The 24,133-nt window shown below is 47.1% G+C and overlaps 1 protein-coding gene and 2 long non-coding RNA genes across 4 annotated transcripts; 1 reads left to right on the forward strand and 2 right to left on the reverse strand.

Annotated features, from left to right (window-relative positions):
* Positions 1–3,903: 3,903 nt before the first annotated feature.
* On the reverse strand, positions 3,904–6,242 carry LOC124681687. Of its 2 annotated transcripts, none has more exons than XR_006995999.1 (3): positions 6,156–6,242; positions 5,919–6,050; positions 3,904–3,956 (listed from the first exon to the last, which is right to left on the reverse strand). It is a non-coding gene; the product is annotated as an uncharacterized LOC124681687 (long non-coding RNA). The 2 variants fall into 2 exon arrangements; XR_006995998.1 differs by having other exon boundaries at positions 5,919–6,016; positions 6,127–6,242.
* Positions 6,243–8,108: 1,866 nt separating this feature from the next.
* Positions 8,109–8,935, reverse strand: LOC124684773. The gene is made up of 3 exons (XR_006997150.1): positions 8,877–8,935; positions 8,273–8,355; positions 8,109–8,176 (listed from the first exon to the last, which is right to left on the reverse strand). It is a non-coding gene; the product is annotated as an uncharacterized LOC124684773 (long non-coding RNA).
* Positions 8,936–14,733: 5,798 nt separating this feature from the next.
* LOC124681697 (tuliposide A-converting enzyme 2, chloroplastic-like) lies at positions 14,734–16,762 on the forward strand. The gene is made up of 2 exons (XM_047216544.1): positions 14,734–14,760; positions 15,566–16,762. The coding sequence occupies exons 1-2, from the start codon at positions 14,734–14,736 to the stop codon at positions 16,502–16,504; spliced, it is 966 nt and encodes a 321-aa protein (XP_047072500.1). The 3' UTR covers positions 16,505–16,762.
* Positions 16,763–24,133: the final 7,371 nt, after the last annotated feature.

The following is a 24,133-nucleotide window of genomic DNA, read 5'->3' on the forward strand; positions in this document are numbered from 1 at the left end:
ACTCCTCCATGGTTTGTGATTGTTGGACGGCACCCGAAGGATTCGGTTAGCCATGGCTTGTGTAAGCAAAGGTTGGGGGAGTGTCATCATCATAATAAAACTAAACTAAAAAGGCACTCCTTCATGGTATGTGATTGTTGGCGAGGCACCCGAGGATTCGGTTAGCCATGGTTTGTGTAAGAAAGGTTGGAAGGAGTGCCACATAAACATGCAAATAATTCATGGGAGCCGCTCTTGAAAGTCCGGTTGGCGAGGTAGTTGGTGTACCCATTACCATTCGTTGACAACAACAAACACCTCTCAAAATAATTTTACTCCTGCTTTACAAATGAAAAGCTCTAGCGCATGTTAATCCCTGCTTCCCTCTGCGAAGGGTCAATCTTTTACTTTTATGTTGTGTCTCCATTATTTCTTTGAGCACTTTCTTGAGAGCACAAGCTTGTCATTCTTAGTATAATATGCTTGTCTCAAAATATGATTGATTGTGGTATAACTTTGATGCTTTTATCTTTGACAATCACTACTTCTAGTCTTTCTATGAACTCCGAGAGGTGCCGGGCATTTATGTTTTGCCAATCAAATACGGGCAAGCGAGATACCACTTTATCATACTCTCTTATGAACATTGCAATCCTGCTTATATACATGATTCATGATGCTTATTATTAATTGTTGGTACCTCTTCATGATTGACATAGCTGTTAGATGATCTTATTTGCATGTACCTTATTATGAACTGCTCAAGTATTAGCCATATCATGAGAATATATACATCATATGAGCAAATGTGTTCGTGAAAGTTCTTTTATCGCTCGGTTGTTAACTGAATTGCTTGAGGACAAGCAATAAGCTAAGCTTGGGGGAGTTGATACGTCCAAAACGTATCTACTTTCCCGAACACTTTTGCTATTGTTTTGCCTCTAATTTGTGTATTTTGGATGCAACTAACACGGACTAACGCTGTTTTCAGCGAGAACTGTTACAGTGTCTCGTTTTTGTGCAGAAATCCAACTTTCGGGAAAAACCTCGGGATTTTGACGAAAGGGCCTATTTTCCCAGAATAATGACGGAGCCGGAAGGACAATTGAAGTGGAGGCCCGAGGGCCCCACACCACATGGCGGCGCGGCCCGGGGGGCCCGCGCGGCCATGTGGTGTGGCCCCTCGGCCGGCCTCCGACGCCCCCTTCGGACTACTTATTCGCCTCGACCTAAAAACGCACGGGGAGAAGTCGAAGTCGCCGGAAACCCTCCGGAACGCCGCCACATCGCGAAACTCCGTCGCGGGAGCCGAAGTCTCCGTTCGGCACTCCGCCGGGACGGGGAATTGGAGGAGATCATCACCGCCATCACCGCCAACGCCTCTCCATCAACCAGCAATGTTTCCCCCATCCATGTGTGAGTAATTCCCCCGCTGTAGGCCGAAGGGGATGGTAGGGATTGGATGAGATTGGTCATGTAATAGCATAAGATTGTTAGGGCATAGTGCCTAGTGTCCGTAGATGGTACTTTTATGATATTGTTGCAACTTGTTATGCTTAATGCTTGTCACTAGGGCCCGAGTGCCATGATCTCAGATCTGAACATGTTATTATTTCATCATGATATTCATTGTTTATGATCTTACCTGCAAGTTGTATACACATGTCGCTGTCCGGAACCAATGGCCCCGAAGTGACAGAAATCGGGACAACCGGAGGGAATGGCAGTGATGTGAGGATCACATGTGTTCACGGAGTGTTAATGCTTTGCTCCGGTACTCTATTAAAAGGAGTACCTTAATATCCGAGTAGTTTCCCTTGAGGCCCGGCTGCCACCGGCTGGTAGGACAAAAGATGTTGTGCAAGTTTCTCATTGCGAGCACGTACGACTATAATTGGAACACATGCCTATTGATTGATTAGTACTTGGATACCGTTTTATTATTATCTGCAAATGCCCTGCTATGATTGTTACATGAGTTTCTCTCATCCATGCAACGCCCGTCATCCGTCCCCGTGCCTACGGTATTTTAATCCTGCTGTTTACTAAAATCACTACTGCTGTCTTTGTTACTCTGCTACTTGTTATTTCACTATCGCTACTGCTATAAAGCTGTTACTACTCGATAAACTCTTGCGAGCAAGTACTGTTTCCAGTGCGGCTGAATTGACAACTCCGCTGTTAAGGCTTTCAAGTATTCTTTGTCTCCCCTTGTGTTGAATCAATAAATTGGGTAATACTTCCCTCGAAGACTGTTGCGATCCCCTATACTTGTGGGTCATCAAGACTACCTTATCATACTCTCTTATGAACATTGCAATCGTGCTTATATACATGATTCATGATGCTTATTATTAATTGTTGGTACCTCTTCATGATTGACATAGCTGTTAGATGACCTTATTTGCATGTATCCTATTATGAACTGCTCAAGTATTAGCCATATCATGAGAATATATACATCATATGAGCAAATGTGTTCGTGAAAGTTCTTTTATCGCTCAGTTGTTAACTGAATTGCTTGAGGACAAACAATAAGCTAAGCTTGGGGGGAGTTGATACGCCCAAAACGTATCTACTTTCCCGAACACTTTTGCTATTGTTTTGCCTCTAATTTGTGTATTTTGGATGCAACTAACACGGATTAACGCTGTTTTCAGCGAGAGCTGTTACGGTGTCTCGTTTTTGTGCAGAAATCCAACTTTCGGGAAAAACCTCGGGATTTTGACGAAAGGGCCTATTTTCCCGGAATGCGACGGAGCCGGAAGGACAAGTAAGGTGGAGGCCCGAGGGCCCCACACCATAGGCGGCGCGGCCCAGGGGGGGCCGCGCTGCCATGTGGTGTGGCCCCCTCGGCCGGCCTCCGACGCCCTCCTTCGGACTACTTATTCGCCTCGACCTAAAAACACACGGAGAGAAGTCGAAGTCGCCAGAAACCCTCCAGAACGCCGCCACATCGCGAAACTCCGTCTCGGGAGCCAGAAGTCTCCGTTCTGGCACCCCGCCGGGACGGGGAATTGGAGGAGATCATCGCCATCATCACCGCCAACGCCTCTCCATCGACCAGCCATGTTTCCCCCATCCATGTGTGAGTAATTCCCCCGCTGTAGGCCGAAGGGGATGGTAGGGATTGGATGAGATTGGTCATGTAATAGCATAAGATTGTTAGGGCATAGTGCCTAGTGTCCGTAGATGGTACTTTTATGATACTAGATGACCCGGTGCGCCCCGGCGCACAGGCAAATGAAAGACAATACTATAATCATAAGTTTTAAGCGTCTGGTCCCCGGCGCAAAAGAAAAAAAGCGAGTCTTATTGTAACCATAAGTTTTATCCATATTGTTATATATGATTAAGATTTATTGGCTTTAAACGGTGATACACATGGCAGTCCTCCATTAGGAAGCAGTTGGACTGAAGAGTATACTTTGCACAAAACTACGATAAATCAGCAATGCTTAGTATGTATCGGATGGAATGTTACCGATAAGGCATGCCGCTATATGGTTGTATCGATAGTGGAAGAAGACACAATACTGAACATTATTTGACGCCAAATAGCAGAACATGTAATTATTTTGACTAACTTACATGTAAATAACACAGCAATCTCTGTTAACATTCACAAAAAAGTAACCTACCTTATCAAGAAAGCAGAAGTTCATCAAACGATTATAAGAAGGAAATGGTCCACACATGATAATGCAAGCCAAAGTATTTTTTCCGAGAGACAACAGGAAAAGGTTTCTTGACACTACATTAAATTTGGAACAGATAAGTTACAAGATTGATTAGAAGCCACCTCCATTGAAACAAAATCCTGGCTACTAATCACCCCTGGAATCGCCATTGACGCCACCTCTTTGTGTTTTACACTTGGGCATCTGGTCCAATACCACCATTCCCGGACTGTGTCCCGTTTCTTAGGCTCCAAAAAACTGCACGCTTCGTTTTACGCGGTCTGATCTGGGACTCACCTGATAAAGAACATTGCATGAACAGGTGGTTCACATCTTCGAGAGCATGGAGGCATAGAGTGCACTGTGTATTGTAAGGCAGTGCTCACTTCTATAATCTGCCTGATCGCACACTAAGTGCAAGAAAAAGTATTAGCATACAATTAATGCAGTACAGCTCATCTGCGCAAATAGTCTGACATGATTAACAAAATGAAATGCTCGACATCATGATGGCATGAGTCGAGAAGAAATCTAACTCGCGAAAACCAAAGATAATAGGCCAAGAACCAAACACGTGGCATGTTGCAACCATATGTACCATTGGCGGAGCGTCATGGAGGCCAAGCTGGGTCCTGGCCCCCCCTTTCAAAACTACTAATTTTTTTTAAGTAGGCGTAGTAACCATGGTGGCCACTAGCTAACCTACTCATTCAACGAGAGCATCAGAACTCCTCGCCTCTACCTGATTCCTTCTTCTGTATCCACTGCGCCAAAGTTGACGCCGAGTTCTGCCACAGGAACGCAGGCCACCACAGCGCGGCTCTCGTGCCGGACGAGCACGTCGTGAGAGATAGAGCAAGACAAAAGGACTCATTTTGAAGAAGAAAAATCTGTTGAACTTCGTCTGTCTGTCATCTCACCTGTTTTTGATATAAAAAAATGGATATTGCTTGCTTGCTGAGAGTTGGCTGCAAAGCTAATAATTACCACAGAATTGTAACTGCTTGTGGTGAAGAAAGCTTTCTTAGTGTCTAGAAGGATTTTCCCTGCTATTCCGTGTCAATATCAAAAATGGCCCTCCCTTGACATTTCCTCACGCTCCGCCACTGATATGTACCAAAACACGACACATCCTATCGCTTACAATGCTAAATCTAAGAACTATATTGACATCACATATTATGTTCTTGTGAAAAAAGAAATCTCAGTTGACTCAGGATAACAGCAAACATGATGCAAATTATTTCGAAAAGAAAGGAGGGCCACCATATCAAGATTTAACAGACTCAAATATTTCTATAGCCATATCTTCAGTTTGCAACCCACAGGAAAACGTGCAATGCATCAACAAATTCTTACAGAGAACCATACACTATCCTTCAGTATAAATATTAGCACATACTCCTACTCCCAATGTCATAGAAATCTGAACTACTACAAGTAGATCTACTTTAGGATTACTATGGAGCAGAAACTCCAACTAACATATTTCAGTTCAAAAAGTAACTTTGCCACAAGTAGTGCTATTGTAGTTGTTTCTGTTTAGGCATACGAAAATATTATGGCAAGGAGATCCAACAATTTTATCATAAACAGTTTTATGTATGCCCGGACCATTAAAAAATATGGAACAACAGAATAAGTACCATTTCAAATAGTACCATCTCATTTTCTTGGTGGGCAATCGTGTAAACAGTTATCAGATTTTTTTGGAAACCATAGGCATTTGTTTCTATTAATGAACTAAGACCCTTTTTTATGCCGAAAAGAATCAAACATATGTTTATATATGGGTTAGTATCTGTAAAACAAAATATACCAATGGGTTGTTTTAAGTCTACAAACCATTACTTCACAAATGGAAAATAAACCAAGTTGTTTGAAGAAGAGTTTAAAGGTACACAACAAATGGAGTAATTCAAGTAGATTAACAAAGGAAAATGCTGAAGCTAATTTCATTTTGTAATAACTCTGCAAGTAGCATTGCCATCATTCAGTATTGGCCTACCCTTTTCATTTACCTGATATGCTCAGCTAGTGTTTCAAATATACATTCAACTGGCGTTTAAGGGGGGAAATTCAATGGGTCATAGCAAAAGAAGTGTGAGGCCTATAAATTATACCGGAAATCCAAAGTCATTGTGTTACTATATATGACGTAGCCCAAACCATGCTCGTCATTAGAAAAAAATAGAGGGGGCCTTATTTGGTTTATTATGCTGGAACACACCAAAATGAACATAACATGGTAGTACCTACATGAGGAACATTTCTCGCAATACATGTGGCCGCTCCACCAATCTAATTTCCATCAACTCGTTCTTCATCAATTGCGGTGACCATCTTCTCTGCATATTCTGGAACGGAGCATGTACAAATGTTGCTTCCTATCTAAAGAATTTCAAAACAAAGATAAAATCAAGTAAATCATTGAGACTGTCATGTAAATTCAAATAAAGAATTATACCGGAAATCCAAAGCCATCGCTCGACGCACACTCACTGCCGTTGCTCGGCACGCGCTATGTGACCGCCGCCATCATCCAACCACCCGCGGCCAGGCGTGGCGGTGGGCTCATTTGGTCGCATGTGTCTCTTTGGCATGTTGAATACGAAGCTACTCATCACATCAAAGAGCACTGATATTTTCAGCAAAACAAATCAATGAGTTTTCAAATAATGATAGTTTGGGGGCGAGATGGCCTGGGAATGGTGAGTGGTTCTACTCCACTTCTCAAATCAAATCAAATCAAAGAACCGGGGAATTTAGCTTGGGGATTTTATCCAGCCTCCTAGCCATGGGAATCCTCTGCCTCCTACCAAAAAAGGAGCTCAGGCCCCGCCTCCTACCAAAAAAGGAGCTCAGGCCCCACCTTCCATAGACGTCTTACGGGTCAGCAGATCCCATAGCAACAAAACGACAAAGAGCTCACCTTCGCATCTCACGTCCATGGATCTCACGGAGCAGCGCCATCACACATACGCCCCCGCCATCTCACGCATGAACCGATCTGTGGACAAAGAGAGAAAGTGAGAGAGGGAGAGGGAAGATGCATTGAGATGAAGACGACGGCCTTACTCGTGGAGAAGCTCGTCGGCGCCGAATCCGTGCTTCTCCTCCTCCGTCCCAGTGCCACCCCTTGCCGCTCCTCAACCTCCGGCGCTAGGTGGGTCGAGGGGGAGAGGCCCGACGGCGGTGGCGGCTCGTGGTCGATCATGGCGGAGCTCGCCGGCCGTTGCCACAGCCGGTCTCCCAGCGCCACCTCCTCTTATTCTTTTCCTCATGTGGAGGCGCTCGTCGATGGGTCCTGGCCGCCGCCGCCGGTCTCCCCGCGCCCGCGACGAACCAGGCCAGCCCAGCCCCGCGTGCCTTCTCCCCGGTCCTCCCCAACCTCCGCGCCGCAAGGACGAGGAGCGGGCGTTGTTCCTCCATGTGCGCCCCCACGGCCGCGAAAACAAAGCCGATCTGCGGATGCTTGCCTCCACAAGATCAAGCCAATCTGCGGCTGCTCGCCTCCACGAGATCCTCCTCCATCCAGTGACCACGTTTGCCGACCTGCTGCCGCCCTCAGGTTGGGGGAGGAGAGTAGGCGCGGATTCGGGGAGGAGGCGAGGCGGCGATTGGGGGAGGGGACGAGACGGGGGATTGGGGCACCCCACGACGCTAGGTTTTCACATGGATAGGAGAAGGCCGACGAGAACGAGCTGTCTCCGCTGTCTCTGCCTGAAGGTCCCGCACGCGCTCTGGCCTAGTTGTCATGCACCAAGAACCCGAAGCAACTGGTGAATTTTTTTTACCATATCGAACGACTGAGGTGAAAAGCGGGGGATGGAAATTACTGGCGCAGGTGAAATGAGTGGTGCTGATCTATTTGCCCCTTCAGACCACCTGGTTGGCCGGGTAGCCTGGCGGCTCTTATGGGAAGAACGAGGGCGCATCCCTGCCAGCAGAAAAACATGTCTTCTCCGGTGCCATCTGTTGGGACATACAAAAGCTGAGCTGCCCTGATATCACAAAAAAACGATTTAGAGCAAAGACTTGCCCAGTTTAAAACTATAGAGGCCATTCTTGTTTGCCACCTAAGTGAAATAGATATTTATGTACAGATGGTCATGCTTCAGCACTAAAACAAGATAAAATTTATTGATCAAATTCTGACATGATTTTGCCACATGCGCCAGTGATACCCATTGTGGATACAACCCTGTTGAAAGGGTTGAAGAGTGAGGTTGAGTCAAGTCAAAGTTTCATGCAATCACGCAACTGAAACTCCACTGAAAGACACAGCCTATCATTGACCAGACAAATTAGGACCAAAATATGATAAGTAACGGTTTCTTCACAAAATGTTGAAGCAGGACACATCTATCGCTTGACACTCGACTGGTGATACATCAGGTTCAACCTGAACAACATCAAGCCTCTTTAGTGCAGATTTGAGAGACGTACCTGACATTGAACATGTGCAGCCTCTTTAAATCTCCTTTCGAAGGCTAAAGCTTCAGCAGCATCACTCACTGGAAATGCAGTAGGTAACAAGAGACTATGAGTGTATAACAGAAGAATATTGTTGAGAGCATTGTCAGATTCTTTGTTAGTCGGAGAAAACAAACCATTCTTGCCTAGAGACACCAACCCTTTCTGCTGCCAACATCACAAGATAGGTGCACACACCATGGATTTTCTTAACTCAATGCTGAACAATAAACCACACCAAGCATAAGTATATATACACAATTCCTGGCCCTACAGACATGAGACACATAGATAAATTGATATTTCGCGATCTGTAACATGCAATACCAACTGAAAGCGCTTGTATAAAGAAAATAAAAGTAACATCAATTAGCCTTTCAGTGAGCAGATGGGAGAAGAAAAAATATGAGAGCCGGTTAGCACCAACATGAATAATTGTGAAGGAAAATACAGAGGTATCGTATGTTTTTTATTAGAACCTGAATAAGCATAAAACGGATACATGGCAAAGCCTACTTTTAGATATGTGATGGATAATGGAACACCAAGTTCACAATCTCATTCATAGAATTCAAGAATGTAAAAAATCAATGCTAATTTTGTAAAACAGCTTGCTTACCACATACAGTAAAGTTACTGTCACATAAGACTATTTTTCTTCCTACATTGATTTGAGAAATAGGGGCAATCTGCATATGGAGTTGGGAAATTATGCAAGGGGAAGGGGGAGGATAAACATACCCGGAGCAGACATGCAGTCCATGAACGCAAAGGTTCTGAGACGATTGAGACAAGTTTTGGGACACGGACATCATAACAACATCAGATGCCACCGATATTGGCGTTGATGACTGAGGAGGCGGAGATGGTGTATCCTTTGTTACAGCAGGAATGCCTACCATAAGTTAATTTTGTAGATAACAAGAGAGAATGAGTGTATAACAGAAGAATATTGTTGAGAGCATTGTCAGATTCTTCATTAGTCCGAGAAACTGAACCATTCTTGACTGGAGACACCAACGCTTGCTGCAGCTGTATGCTTTTCGAGAAAGTAACCTGCTGCATTTTCGAATTTATCCATTCCGTATTACTGAACATCTCTTCAGCCTCAAATAATTTGTCTGGCCAGACCTCTCCTATGTCATCCATTTCCAAAAGAATAACCTTTAACCGCATAGGAGAACGATAAACTTTAGTTTCTCCTCGATTTATAAAGAATAAGTTGACTACTGTGAGAATTAAATACCTCAGCTCTAAATTCCTCCGAGAACGGATATTTGGCATCTCACATATGTCAGATATTATAAATGTTGTATTGAACCTGTCTCTGAACATGATTCCTTCTCATACTTGATCAGCAAACACAACAATGTTTTATCTCCTTGAAACTACCTGAGTAAAAAGTAAGTCAGGCAATCAAAAATATTGATTTATCATTTTTAATATGGTCAAGCTTTAGTACTCTGCCATAAAAAAATCAAAACAAAACTCATAGAAACTCATCCACAAACCCAGCATACAAAATTTCATAAAAATTTCAGTTTTGCAAATTCCTCTTAGAACAGCCTATCACTTTTATCTGAATGGTAATAACAACAACAAACCAAGCTATTAATGAAACTTTTCATAAGTCTGGTCACTTAGATTTTACACCAAGAACATGGAGTCAATGATGTGGTAACATAAAACCACGATATAAAGCACGATATATTATATTAGACACCGTTGCAACCTGTGGAATGCTTAGTTATGAAACTGGGAGGTCATGCATTAGAGAGAACGTCAAAAATAAAAGAAGAAAACGACCACATGGCACTTACATAGATCAGTATAGACAATATAACATTTTAAAAAATCTTAAATGCAGAGCAAACAACATGAATGTAATATGATTAATTTGCATCACACGAATGTTGATGCTACCTCTTTCCCCAATAAGGCTGGACGCTTTTTTCAATGTCTCATCTATTTGTTCGAAAAGCACCAAATACTGAAGTGAAAATAGAGATATAAACTGAAATAGGATTCGTGTTAGTACCAAATAGGATCTTATCAAGGCTCCGATTTGGGATGAACTCGTAAACGAACAGCCGCTCCTGCTGCTCCAAGCAGACGCCGACAAGCCTGACAAGGTACTTTTGCTCCTCCACACCTTGTGTTGACACCTCTTTGGCAGTCTTTTCACTGCTATTTCTTCCCTATTCGGCAGAGTACCCTCTGCAAAATGGAACTAATAATATGTTGTGCTATCTGAATTTCCTTTTTTGCAACGGGGCTATCTGAATTTCAATGTGTTGTTTGATTTCTCCATATGTACTCCCTCCGGTCGGATTAAAATGACGCGGGCTAGGCAGAGGAATACAGCTACGTACATACCACCAACGGCTCGTCAATTAAACATGACCAGAGGGAGTACCTTGTAAACCTCACTGAATCCTTCTTCGCTGAGCTTGTTGATTTTCGTGAAATCCCCGGTTGTAAGAGTGTTGAAATGTAAATCATAATGGAGTCAACACTTTTGATGTCCTTGACCTTCAAGCAGTGATAAGCAAAGAACAAAATCAGTATCTAACACGTTACATCAAGATGAATCGTTCTAGCAATCTATAAGTAGAGAGAAGAGAAGAGGAGGAAGGGGGATAAACCAACCGAGACTGCAACACTCAAGCAGGGCGAATATAGAGTGTGCTGCTGCACAGAGGAAAAAAGAGGCTGAATCATAAGCGGCTGCTACACATTAAGACGTGATGCTAATGAATGTAGGAGTAGGAACGAAAAATCAAAGATAAGGGAATTCATTTTGAGAGATCTCCGTTCCTCTCCACTGGACCTGAGGCGGACGGCATGAGAGGTGAAGTGAGGGGAGGGAAGGGGCGCTCACCGAGAAAGATGATGTTTCCTCTCGGACCAGCGCCGCGCCTCCGCCCGCCAATCGACGCGCATCCACTTGACGCCACACTCGCGCCTGGCCCTCGCTACCAGCAGCACCACACCCAGACCCACCGCGCGCGCCGCGTAATGCCGCTCGTGGATAGGTCCTCGTCGCTGCCGGTCTCCCCCGCGCCGCCTCCTCCCATGAGCACTGATTTTCTTCCCCGACGGATCCCGCCGCAGGGCATCCTCCAATCGCTGGGGCTAGGGGTTGCGACGGCCTGTAGACAAGCACAAGGCAGAAGAGAACGGATGAGCGCGAGAGAAGAGAGGAGGAGGGGTGTGGCGGCGGAGAAGCAATGGGCCGCCTCCTGCCCATCGCCGCCAACCCCAAGCAGGAGGGCCCCACGCCGGCCCGTCCCCGGCCGAGCCCGGCGCCTCCGGTCGCCGCCGCCGCGGTTCCGTCACGCGCCGGACCGTCTCCGGCCGCGCCCGACGCCTCCGTTCGCCGCTGCCGAGGATCCGCCCCGCGCCGGCCCTGTCTCCGACCTCGCCCGCCTCACCTCCACCCGCCGCCACCGATGTCGCCACCCGAATGGGCCGCCCAAGCTGCTCGGGCTGGCTGCTCCTTCTCCGGCGCCGCGGATTCGGGGGAGAGGCGGCGCGCCGCTGGCCTCCGCTGATTGGGGAGGAGGTGAGACGAGGATTGGGGAGGAGGAGGGGCGGGGATTGGGTCGCGGATTTGGATGCCTCGATCTAGGTTTTCACTGTCCCGCGGATGGAGACGGAAGGTGACCCGAACGAGTGTACGTGGCTGTCTCTAACCGTTGGCCCCGCACGTAGCTGGTCCCAGGCGTCATAGACTCATCCAGAGAAGCAACTGGTGAGAAAAAATTCACCACATCGGATGGCTGAGGAAGAAAGTGGGAGTTGGATTTCACAAACGTGCGACCAGGATTGATGTGCCCCTTTCAGACCCCCTGGTTGAGAGGGTAGTCTTTGAACATTTATAGGAGAAATTGTTGCAACTTGTTATGCTTAATGCTTGTCACTAGGGCCCGAGTGCCATGATCTCAGATCTGAACATGTTATTGATTCATGAAGATATTCGTTGTTTATGATCTTACCTGCAAGTTGTATACACATGTCGCTGTCCGGAACCAATGGCCCCGAAGTGACGAAATCGGGACAACCGGAGGGAATGGCAGTGATGTGAGGATCACATGTGTTCACGGAGTGTTAATGCTTTGCTCCGGTACTCTATTAAAAGGAGTACCTTAATATCCAAGTAGTTTCCCTTGAGGCCCGGCTGCCACCGGGCTGGTAGGACAAAAGATGTTGTGCAAGTTTCTCATTGCGAGCACGTACGACTATAATTGGAACACATGCCTATTGATTGATTAGTACTTGGAAACCGTTTTATTATTATCCGCAAATGCCCCGCTATGATTGTTACATGAGTTTCTCTCATCCATGCAACGCCCGTCATCCGTCCCCGTGCCTACGGTATTTTTAATCCTGCTCGTTTACTAAAATCACTACCGCTGTCTTTGTTACTCTGCTCGTCGTTACTTCACTACTGCTACTACTATAAAACTGTTACTACTCGGTAAACTCTTGCGAGCAAGTCCTGTTTCCGAGTGCAGCTGAATTGACAACTCCGCTGTTAAGGCTTTCAAGTATTCTTTGTCTCCCCTTGTGTCGAATCAATAAATTGGGTAATACTTCCCTCGAAGACTGTTGCGATCCCCTATACTTGTGGGTCATCAAGACGCAAGATAAACTTCGGTTGATATGTATATATCTTCGTCTGGTACATACTGTTGTCGCTGGGAGTAGCTGTAAGCTACTGCCCTTTCTCTTGCCGAATGAGTTTGTGCCTCTGAATCGGACATTAACTCGTCACATAACATCTGAATGTCAAGGAACTGCCGAGACTCTTTGAGTAAATGAGTGGCCTTCTCGATGTTATCCTTTGGGTCGACATAAGAGTGCAAATAACATGGCGCGTCAAGCTGTTCCGCGGCTGATAAATAAGGTGTATGGATGCAGTTCTTGCTTGATTGCGTGCTATAACATCCTTTTTCGCATTGACGAAGGTGACTTGCGGCTCGTTCTTCTTCCTCGCGGCGTAGATCCCTTTGCCTCTTCCGTTGCCCCTCTCTGCTACCGAAAATCCTTCGGCAGCTCTCGTTGCTATTCCCAGGCAAGCCTACCGAAGCTATCAGTGGAACAATGGTTTCTGGAGCCGAAGTCTTTAGGCCTGATGCGGTTGAACTTGGAAGTCGAAGAAATCCTCTGGAATCAATGATGAAGTGGACACCACCAAAGGTTGCATCCATACCGCCGCGTGACTCTGAAGAGATTGATCGCGAGGCCTCAACACGTGGTGTGTACTCGAAGGAACCGCAACGAACTGAGTTTCTTCGACTTGAAGGTGTCGGTGAAGCCAACACAAACGCTGCTGATGTGACCGGAGCTATCGATGACATGCCTTGTACATGTAGGTTTCCCACAAACGGCGCCAATTGTTGAGGGTGCTCCTCGGCAATGCCCACCTTTTGGGGCTTAGGGTTGACGGAATCCTGCAGGCTAACATGAGACATCGGATACCAAACAAACGGGGAGAGAGATTTACCCAGGTTCGGGGCCCTCGATGAGGTAAAACCCTTACTTCGTGCTTGTCTGATCTTGATTATCGAAATTATCGGGTTACAATGGGGTAGCCGAAGGCTAAGACTAAGATCTCGTCGAGAGGCTAAGACTTCTTACGACCTAGCTCTAGACTTGCGGTGATTCTGGCTAAGTTGATTGTGTGTCCCTCGGCAGACCCTCTCCTGGCCCTTATATTGCGAGCCAGGTCTCGAGAGTTCTGTCCGGGTTCGACTAGGTTACAAAGAGTTCTACACCTAAACCTTCCTTGTTCTTTGTCTTCTTGCCTTGTTCACCAAGTATCTTTCTTCGGAACCGACGTAGCGGTCCACCTTGGTTGGTGGATGATCTTCATGGGCCCCTTGTTGGGACGTAAGAGGTAACATAATATAGGTTACCCGAAGGGTGATACCCACATCAGAGCCACTCCAAAAACTTTGATTCCACAATGCTCTCGCCGGTGCCATCAACCCCTCCGACGAGCAGGAGCATGGGTTGGGAGACCTTTATTCCTACTAGCACCATTGACATCTATCCCACCATGACAACGACAGGGGAAACGGGAAAACCTAGGGCTAAAACATACGCTCGAACGAGAACCCAAGCTCGCCACCCCTCACGACGCTAGGGCGCCAATTGGAGAGGAAAGCGAGCGGAGGAATCACCAGCGAGTGACCCTGTAACTAGAACCGCCTTTTATTCGCCCCATACGGCTTGGATCAGTGATGATAGTAGGTCACTAGCGTTGTAATGAGTGTGCCGTTAAACTATGGAAGGAAACAACAATTGGCACATTGACCCCAAGCGAAAGTTGTTTCGTGATCACATACTGATTGGTTTCGGTTGTCAACGGGGAGCTTATCGCTAGAACAGGTGGCAAAGAGGCGAGCGTTAGAGAGGACGTGTGAGGGAAGCGAAGCACCGTGGGTGAGGGCGGGCCTAGCAGATTACAACGGTGGCAAGTGGAGGGCCAACAGTGCGGCAGTGAAGATCCGGTCGGGTTTGGTACGGAGACGACCTCCTCCCATTTGTGTATATTTTTTTATTTTTTAACATAGGCTGACCAGTGGGACCTATGTCCACATTGGCTTCACCAGGCGTGGTGCCACCTCGGTGCTGACATTGGGACCCACTGGTCATATCATTTTTTGTCAAAAAAATAGAAAAGTATGATTTTTTTTTTGAAGTAGAAAAGTATGATTGTTACTTTCTCTAAAAGTAAAGTTATGGTATTTGGTGAATTTGAGTATAAAAACGGTTGGTTCATGCTATCAACTCAATGAACGGCTAGGTGAGGAGTAATGTTTTTCTGCCCCGTGACGCTTTCGGTTTTGTTTGTGCGTGGGGCTTGATTAGCTAGGCGCCAGTTACGGCTTGGGTGAGTGACGATGGACAGGAGTAGGATAGGTCCGCGCACTTAAGCACTAGGCGCCCGATGGTTACGGTCACTAGTGCCGTGGCGAGTGTGCCGCCCCACTACCCAAGCAAATTAAACGGCAAACGGCCCTGCGTGCGCATTGACCCCGAGCCGAAAACCGTTCCGCGAGTGCGCGCGCCACGTCACCCATCGGTCGTTTCCCGCGCACCACCACCCGTTCGTCCCGAGCCCAAATGGTGCGCGCTGCCCACCGTGTCGGCCGCATCGATCGATCGGCGCATATAAGCGCGCGAGCGCCGGGCAGTTACACTCGCAGCAGCAGCACCACGGCACGGTGCAGGTAGATCACTCCCGGCCGCGCCGTCCCCGATCTCCGTGCTCTCCGGTCATGGCGACGCCGCGAGCCGCCATACTCGTCTCGCTCCTTGTCGCGCTATGCTGCTTGTCTCTCGGGGAAGGGAGCAGCGGCGGTGGCGCGAGGGAGGAAGAAGGGTCGGCATTGCGCAGCCGCGCGCCGTACGTGGACGAGGTGAAGTTCGACTTCACGCCGTTCCTGATCCAGTACCGGAGCGGCCGGGTGCAGCGGCTGATGGGCACGAGCGTGGTGCCGCCGTCGCTGGACGCGCGCACGGGGGTCGCCTCCAGGGACGTGGTGATCGACCGGGCCACGGGCCTCGCCGTCAGGGTCTACCGCCCGAGCCAGAGCCGCACCAACAAGAAGTTGCCCGTGCTCCTCTACTTCCACGGCGGCGCGTTCGTTGTCGAGTCGGCCTTCGGCCCGGCGTACCACGGCTACCTCAACGCGCTGGCGGCGAGGGCGGGCGTCATCGCGGTGTCGGTGAACTACCGCCTCGCGCCCGAGCACCCGCTCCCGGCCGCCTACGACGACTCCTGGGCGGCGCTCCAGTGGGTCCTCTCCAGCGCGCGGAACGGCTCGCGCTCCTCCTGGCTCGCTAGGCACGGGGACGTGTCCCGCCTGTTCGTCGGCGGCGACAGCGCCGGCGGCAACATCGCGCACAACCTGGCGATGCGCGCGGGCGGCGAGGAGCAGAGCCTTCTAGTTCTAAACAGCACGAACGCGCGGACCACCGTCAGGATCAGGGGCGTGGCGCTGCTGGACCCGTACTTCCTGGGCGCGCGCGCGGACCCGTGGGCGGAGCGGACGTGGGGGTTCATCTGCGCGGGGCGGTACGGGACGGGCCACCCGTACGTCGACCCGGCGGCGCTGCCGGCGGGCGCGTGGCGGCGGCTGGGCGGCGCGCGCGTGCTGGTGACGGTGTCGGGGCGGGACCGGCTGGGCCCGTGGCAGCGCGGCTACGTCGGCGCGCTCCGGGGCAGCGGCTGGGGCGGGGAGGCGCGCCTGTACGAGACGCCCGGCGAGGGCCACTGCTTCTTCCTCAACTACCTCGCGTCGCCCAAGGCCGCCATGCATATGGCCACGCTCGCCGACTTCGTTAACCAAGCCTGAGTCACTCTCTGATCGACCGGCGGCGCGGTAACTTTGGAGAGACGGTTATATACATAGCGTAATAAGTACATTAGTGAGTGAGAGGGTGTGTTACTGCCACCTCTGTTTCGTTGTTTGTAACGGCAGTGACAAATGGCTTAATTTGTTCGCCGCGGCCGGAGAATGCACTGTATTCCTCCCGTGCCACCATTGTTGAACTTCGGAACAGATATATGGATGGCTACATCGATTTCGGCTTGCCCCAAGTTAATAAAGACAGAAGTGGCTCGTGTAGCAAGCCGTCGGCTACGTGTTTCCCATGTTGCCGGCTGAATCTTGAAGTGTGTTCATCGTCTTCATTTCATCCACGCCCCTCGGCATGCATGACCTCACGGCGTCGGCGTGCACGATCACTCGAGTCGCTACACACGCAAGCGGATAGGCCTGCACCGGTGCTTGTTCTCCATCATCTATTCATCTTCTTTCTTCAAGAAAAATAGCACCATACAAGTCCTTGAGAAGTTCAGAATTATCTTTGGGGGACGCGATTGGAGATGCTCTAAGCCTCCTAATAACAAGATGGGCTGAAAGATAATTCCAACTTCGGCCTAGATAGAGACGGGAGATGCAAAACTCGCAAGTTTTCCGATGGAGCCGTACCTGGCTAAGCTTCATGAGGTGGAGCCACGGAGGCGGCCGTAGACACACGCTTATCATTCTAGACCTAATGCCCGACGATTGAGTTCAACCTCCATTCTGTCGATGCTCCTTCGGGAAAAAAATACATCGATCTAGGCGGGCTAAATGACCTCTATTCTCACTGCCATTGATGCCCCTTCACGAGAGACCAAAAACCTTGAAGACACAACGAGACCAGACATAATTTAAGGTTCCCCTAGACTCCCTACCGTCTGGTGGAGGGAAAAGGGGTTCCAGTGGCGGTGGCGCCATCGACCAAAGGGAGAGCTGGTCACCTCCTATGCAAACCTTTTTTCGATAAAAAAATATATATGAATATCGTGAAGATACCAATTACACTCAGTCTCTGCAACAATGCACTGTGAGAACCTAAGAACTTCGTGTGCTATTACCACAGAGGTAACAAATACGAGAAATTTTGGGATGCTCTCGGGCAGACTGTGTGGGCCATCCGTTTGGCACGATACAAAGGTTCACATCCATCTTACCTCCAGGAGGCAAGGGATACAACAGTATTTTCTTTAGAATCAAGAGCTTATAAAGATTAATAAAAAAAACCATTACCAGTATTGATTGATACATGTCAGAATAAGATCAGTGATTTCATACATCCAAGTCCGCTGAAGAATTGAAATTGAGGCAAACTTACGAGAGTATATGAGCTGCTACGTTACCTCGGTCTTAGCTTGAACCTACTCAAAAGATATACATCTCCCTTTAAGATCTTGAATTTCATTAAAAACAGTGTAGTATCAGGGCCTTTAGCTAGTGTTCTTGAGAAATGGTCGGGTCTAACCCATTTCTCAGAACCCTTATTTTACTTCTGATTCTGGAGAAAAAATAATCAGTAAGTTCTATACAACGGGATAGACTTGCCAACTGTCTTTTTAGTGAATCTTTGAAAATAGACTTTTTTCTTACTTGGTCCTCAAACCATAGCTCTCAATTTTCTTTGTTACTTTCTATAGAATATATAAAGTGGATCCCAAGTGCTAAAAAGTGCTTGGATGCTGGCTGTCAATTCCAGCACTCGATTTTGGTCGTCCGATGTGCTTGATCGATAGTGCTTTCAGACAAATTTCCACCTGAGGCTCCCACCTGGCACGTGCTCCTGCAGGTGTCGAACCGGTCTGTTCGTCCCCGCTAATACATCCATATCCCTAATGTACCACCGCTGCGACTCCCTGGGCCTAGTTTCTCGTCTCCGCAACCTGGCCATCTTCTCCTCGCCGTCCTTGTTCCTCACCCCGAGCCTCACCTCCTCCACCGCAAACGTAGCCCCACGCCACTTCTCCTCCATCACTACACAACCCATCGTCCCTCACACTGCCCCTCCAACCTCTGATGCAGCCATCCCCTCAGACGAGGAGGGAGATCAGCCTCCGCCACCACGTCGGGTGTGAGGCTCTGTTCTGCATTGAGCTCCAGGCAGGGGCGGCGCGTGCACGGCCGGCCAACGCGCCTCCCTCCAATCAATTGGGGAACCAGTTGAGGGCTTCTGGTACGACCCAGATTTGTCGATGATGATGTGGACAAAGATTCGGCCGCCGGATTTGAATGAGAGATGACAGAAGGGGCCAAAAAAATTCTCTATCATCTTCTTTCCCAGAGCTCTCCTCACGTGTGTGGGTCAGCGTCGTGCCAACGGTGGCCGTGAAGGTTGGCCCGTCCAACTGTGCCATGGAGTAGGTGGTATATTGTTGCTTCACACATATGGTAAGTTGCATACCCACTACTTCTATGTTGTATACCCATTATTGTTAAGTTACATATACCCATTATCATTAAGTTGTATCCATTATCCAATGTAGTTTCACATGTGGTAAGTTGCATACCCACTATTTCTAAATTGTATACCCATTATTGTTAAGTTACATATACCCACTATCATTAAGATTTATCCATTATCCAATGTAGTTTCACCACGTCTAAGTTGTGAACCACCGCTACTAAGTTGGGTAGAACCATTATGGTGAAGCTGCATACCATCGTCGTAAACTTGCATGTCCATGCGTCTAAGTTGCGTACGTTAATACTAAGTCGACTACTATGATTTATTGTGATGTAGTGCATCAATGTTGTGAAGTAGGCTACCGCCGAGTTTAAGTTGTGTAATATTTGGTATATGAAGATGTATATTGTTGGTAATAATTTAGGGGAGTGATGTTTTGGAACATGGGAGCATATTCTCCCTTTAGTTTAAAATGCATCTTACACATATTTTAAATTTCAAAAAAATTAAAACGAAAAATTCGCACGTACATCTTCACGTGCTACACGCTTACAAAGTTGTTTCACAAAAAATCGAATTATCATGTGACATGTGTAAAAAAGACAAAACTCAGTGCTAGAATTGATGCTTTTTACAAGATAAAATTTCTCTTTTTTACATAGTCCACAAAAAATGTTGGTTTTTCTTGAAACTTGACGAATGTACATATATTATGAAGATGTACATGTAAAAAAATTTGTCAAATTTTTTTGACACTTTAAAATAAGATTTTTTGGTAGAGGGAGCATACGCACCTGAGAGCCGAATTGAATTTCCCATAATTTAGCTAACTCGAAAACCAACTTACCAACAATAGTACTGGTATTATGAAGTTGCGGGCTATTATTATTGAGTTAACTATCTCGGAAGTAAGTTGCATACAAAATAAAAAAAATATAGTGAACCCTATCAAGGTGCCTAAGTCGCATGCTGGTAGTACTAAGTCGGCTAGCATCACTGTTGTGAGGTTATGTACTTTTTCGTGGAGTTACCTACAACTGTGCCTAAGTTGTTTACAGTTTTGTTATTAAGTTGTATTTTCGTTGCTACTAAGTTGTCTGGTTAATAATGATATTAAAAATATGGTGGGCTAGTAGCTCAATGTTGCAAGTCTCATTTGTATGAAATTGTTGCTATTGTTGCTAAGTAAGTATGTCGGAAGCTAGGTTGGTTTCAAATATTAAAATATAATGTAAGCAACTATTTGTACGGAATTGATTTGCTATAACACTAAAGTTGGTTTTCCACATCAACAAAGTTGCTTTTCGATTTTTCTTATCGAAACATATATAATTAGAATCTACTTGTTTTGAAGATCTCATGGCGAGAGGCCTAACATTGAAAACGAAACGCCATTTCAACACACGATTTGAAAATTATGATTTTAAAAAAAAAAATCACACGATATTAAATGCACATGTAGTCGTGTAGTCTTCGTGTGCTAAACTTCCTATCTTTTCAGCGTGAGTGCTTGAATGAAATAACTAGCACCCGATTGCTCCTAGCCGTGTCCAAAGTGGATAGAGGCCAGATTTTCCTGCCTGAGCAAAACAAAATAATGCACAATTTCTTTGGAGGAAGGACAAGACAGAGAGCAGATTTTTTTAAGGGGAGAGAGAGAGAGAAAGAATTAATAGATGAACATCGTAGGTATGTCCAATTTGTCTGGAACAGTCTCAAGGCCCATCGTCCCAAGTCTCAAAGGATAAGCTATCGAACTAACGGCAAGCCCATATTTTAGAGTCAAACGTTTTTTTCTATTGTTCGCAAACGAACAATTCGGGCTCGTCAGGGGCTCCTGTAGCCCATTGCGGTACGAGAAGACTGGCACGGCTGAAGCCAATGCGACACGGGCTGGCCCATTAACATGAGTGAGCTCGTACGGCATCAGTAGGATACGTGAGCGAGCTCTTTTTTTCGTTTCCTTTTACTAAAATCTACGTCTGTGGAAGAAGGGTGGATTGTTAGTGTGGATGATTTAGATGATACAATTGGTGGATATGTATGGTTGGGTTTCATTTGTGTATTTGGCGGAATTTAGTATATCTTAACCAAACCCTTTGAGGCTCGACATGCATTTGTATGGTCTAAAGAAGCTTACTTGTCTTATAGTTTAGCTGTTTCATCTGTCTTCGGTTTCGGTATTTAGTTGCATAGAATTGGGGCGTGAAATTAGAATTTGGGTCAAATGGGCCAATTTTGCCGTTTGGCCTGCACTTGAAATCTTTGCATGGAAACCTAACCAAATTCCGTGCTCCAAATCCTCCTGTGCAAATAGCCGGCCAAACTTTCCGAGCTCGCTCCCTTGGAAACGCTCGGAAACGAGCGTACCGCTTTGAGCCTTGTCCCTCCCCGCCTCCCTCCCATCGCATGGCCCCTCCACCACATGCCTCTACCGCCGCCTGCCGTCGTTCCCCCGCCGCTGCCGCCTGGCCTCGCTGCCAGGTTCCCCCACCGGCAGGTTCCTCCGCCACCGCTCCCCATCCGCGCGCATCATCGTCAGAGTTCCGCATCCACGCCGTTCTTTGAGCTCCGTGTCTGCGCCCTTCCCACGTCTTCCTCTCCCCTTCCCCGCCCTCCTCGCCCCCATCCACAGCTCCGTCGGCCCCTCCGTGCGCTCCCTCCGTTTCCACTAGGTTCGAAGGGTGGCAGCGGCGACAGTGGGAGGAAACGGCAGCGGCTCGTGGGAGGAAATGGCGGCGGCGCATCTCCCCGTCTCCCTTCTCTCCGACTGACTCTGGTAACCGATGACCCCTCCACCGCATCCAATTCATTTCCACGGTTGTTGCAATCCAAACATGATTTGGAAATAGGAACACCATTTGATTCCAACAGTAGTTTCCAAACACATCCAAACAACATAATCGAATTAGAAGCCAATTCATTTCCATCTTGGATTTGAAATTTTAGTCCAATTCAATTCCACACCCCAATTCTATGCACCAAACATTGTTTTTATTTCCTTTTGATTATTTCATGTTTTCTTTTGCGCTTTTAGAAATATAAGCATTTGGGAAACTGATTTATTTAAACAATGAATACTTTTCAATCCGAACAATTTTTAAAACTGATTTTTGTTACATTTGAACATTTTCCAAACATATAAATGTTTTTTGAAAACTGAACGTTTTTTAAAAACATAAATTTTTTCAAACCTGAACTTTTGTGAAAAATTTCAAAACTGAGCATTTTTTAAATGTTTAAAATCAAATAGAAAAAATACACAGAGAAATGGCCGAAAAACCAACGAAAAAACCTGTGGCGCAAAAAAACAGAGCAAAACCGAAGCAAAGAACCCCGAGAAAACCAGAACTAAGACGGAAAACAGAAAAAAAAAAACCAAACAAAATTAGCATCAAGAATCAAAAACCCTAGATCACCAAAAAAGGCCAGTCCCAAATTCTCGCATCAGCGTAAAGGCGTGCACAGTACGAGTGCTTGCGTGCCGTAGCAGGTGGCTTTCCGCCCAGTCAGCACCAAAGATATCCTTGGTTACTTTTTTTTTGCGAAAAGGACCCTGCATTAAAAGAAGGGAAAAGCTACAAATAAGCGCCGCACGGATCGCTTCCGCGTGCGGCGGCTCATGACGATTCGCATAAAGGGATCGCGCGGTTGAGAAACACTCGTTCCCTTCTCTCTTATCCCCTCACGCTGACTTCTCCTGTCCACTCGTTCCCCCTTTGACAAACAAAGCGCCACGAAAGCGCAAGCCCGGCTCCGCCCAGCCGCCGCCACCGAGGGAGAAGGAAGCGCGGTGCAGGGACGGCTCCGCCAAGCCGCCGAGCGAGGAGGACGCCTGGCTCCGCCAAGCCGCTGTCGAGCGGGAAGGACGCGCGGCGCACGGACGGCTCCGCCAAGCCACGGCCGCCGAGCTACGAGGACGCGCGGCACACTCCTGGCTCCGCCAAGAGGAGCGCTCCACCGCCCCGATGAGCGGAGGAGACGTGGCACCAGGCCGTCGACGACAAGGGAGGAGGATGTGCGCTGCAGCAAGAACTCCAGCCGGCTGCCGGCGACAAGGGAGAAGGAGGCGCGTTGCGGCAAGAGCTTTACTAGTCCGCCTCCAACAAGTGGAGAGGAAGTGCGATTCAGCGGGGTCTCCGGTTGGCTGCTTCAGACGGGCGCAGAGGGCTCCGCCGGCCATCGCACTGAGCACAAGGACACGCGACATATGCGCGTGCGGTGATTTTTTTCCGGCAGCTGGTGTGATACTTGCTGAGTTTTTCCTCTCCTCCCTGATCTTGATTTGTTTGCAGTTTAATTTTGGAATTTTGTATGTGAACCAAGTTCTGTGAATGATTCCTTCGTTATGTGTCTCGATTTCGTTTTTTGAGGGCAGGAGATACATCGCCCCTTTTGAGAAATTAACTTTGAATCATGCACTGCGACTTTTGGCAACTAGGTAGAATTAAGGCACTAATTTTGGCTGGCAACCAAATGCAATCAACTTGTTAATTATGCACTGCCATTTCGGTAGCTAGGGGAAATTAATCTGGTAATTAGGCACTAATTTTGAGTAGCCATCAACTGTAATTAATTTGATAATCATGCACTGTCAATCTGTCAACTGGTGAAATTTACCAGGCAGTTAGGCACTAATTTCGGCTGGCCACCAAATGTAATTAATTTAAATTTGATTAATTAGGTGATCATGCACTGTAAATTTGTCAACTATGTGAAATTAACCTGGTAGTTATGCACTTATTTTGGGTGGCCACCAAATGTAATTAAGTTGGTAGTCATGCACTGCAAATTAGTTAACTAGGTAAAATTATCCTGATAGTTAAGCGCTAGTTTTGGCTCGGAACAAAAATATAATTAACTTGGTAATTGTGCACTTAAATTTAAAAACTAGCTAAAACCTAAAACTATTGCTAACTACTACTAATTGTTGAATAGGATAGGTGACACCTACATGCACCGAAGAGATTTTATCACATGCACGCGTGCTTGTTCGCGTCCAACAAAATATGATCAAGTATTGTCTAAATATATGCATGCACGTGTACTGTACTGCATGCATATGGTGCGCACTGCTCGGTCGTTCGGGCCAGCGGAAGCCGCCGCACAGATTCTCAATTATGCGGCGCCGCTGTGTAGCAAAACCCTTAAAAGAAACACCGAACAATAGAAAGCTCATTAATAAAAATGAAAATTACAACAAAATACTCGAGATGTAC

Source organism: Lolium rigidum, chromosome 1 (genome assembly GCF_022539505.1).
Source record: "Lolium rigidum isolate FL_2022 chromosome 1, APGP_CSIRO_Lrig_0.1, whole genome shotgun sequence".
Classification (NCBI taxonomy): domain Eukaryota; kingdom Viridiplantae; phylum Streptophyta; class Magnoliopsida; order Poales; family Poaceae; genus Lolium; species Lolium rigidum.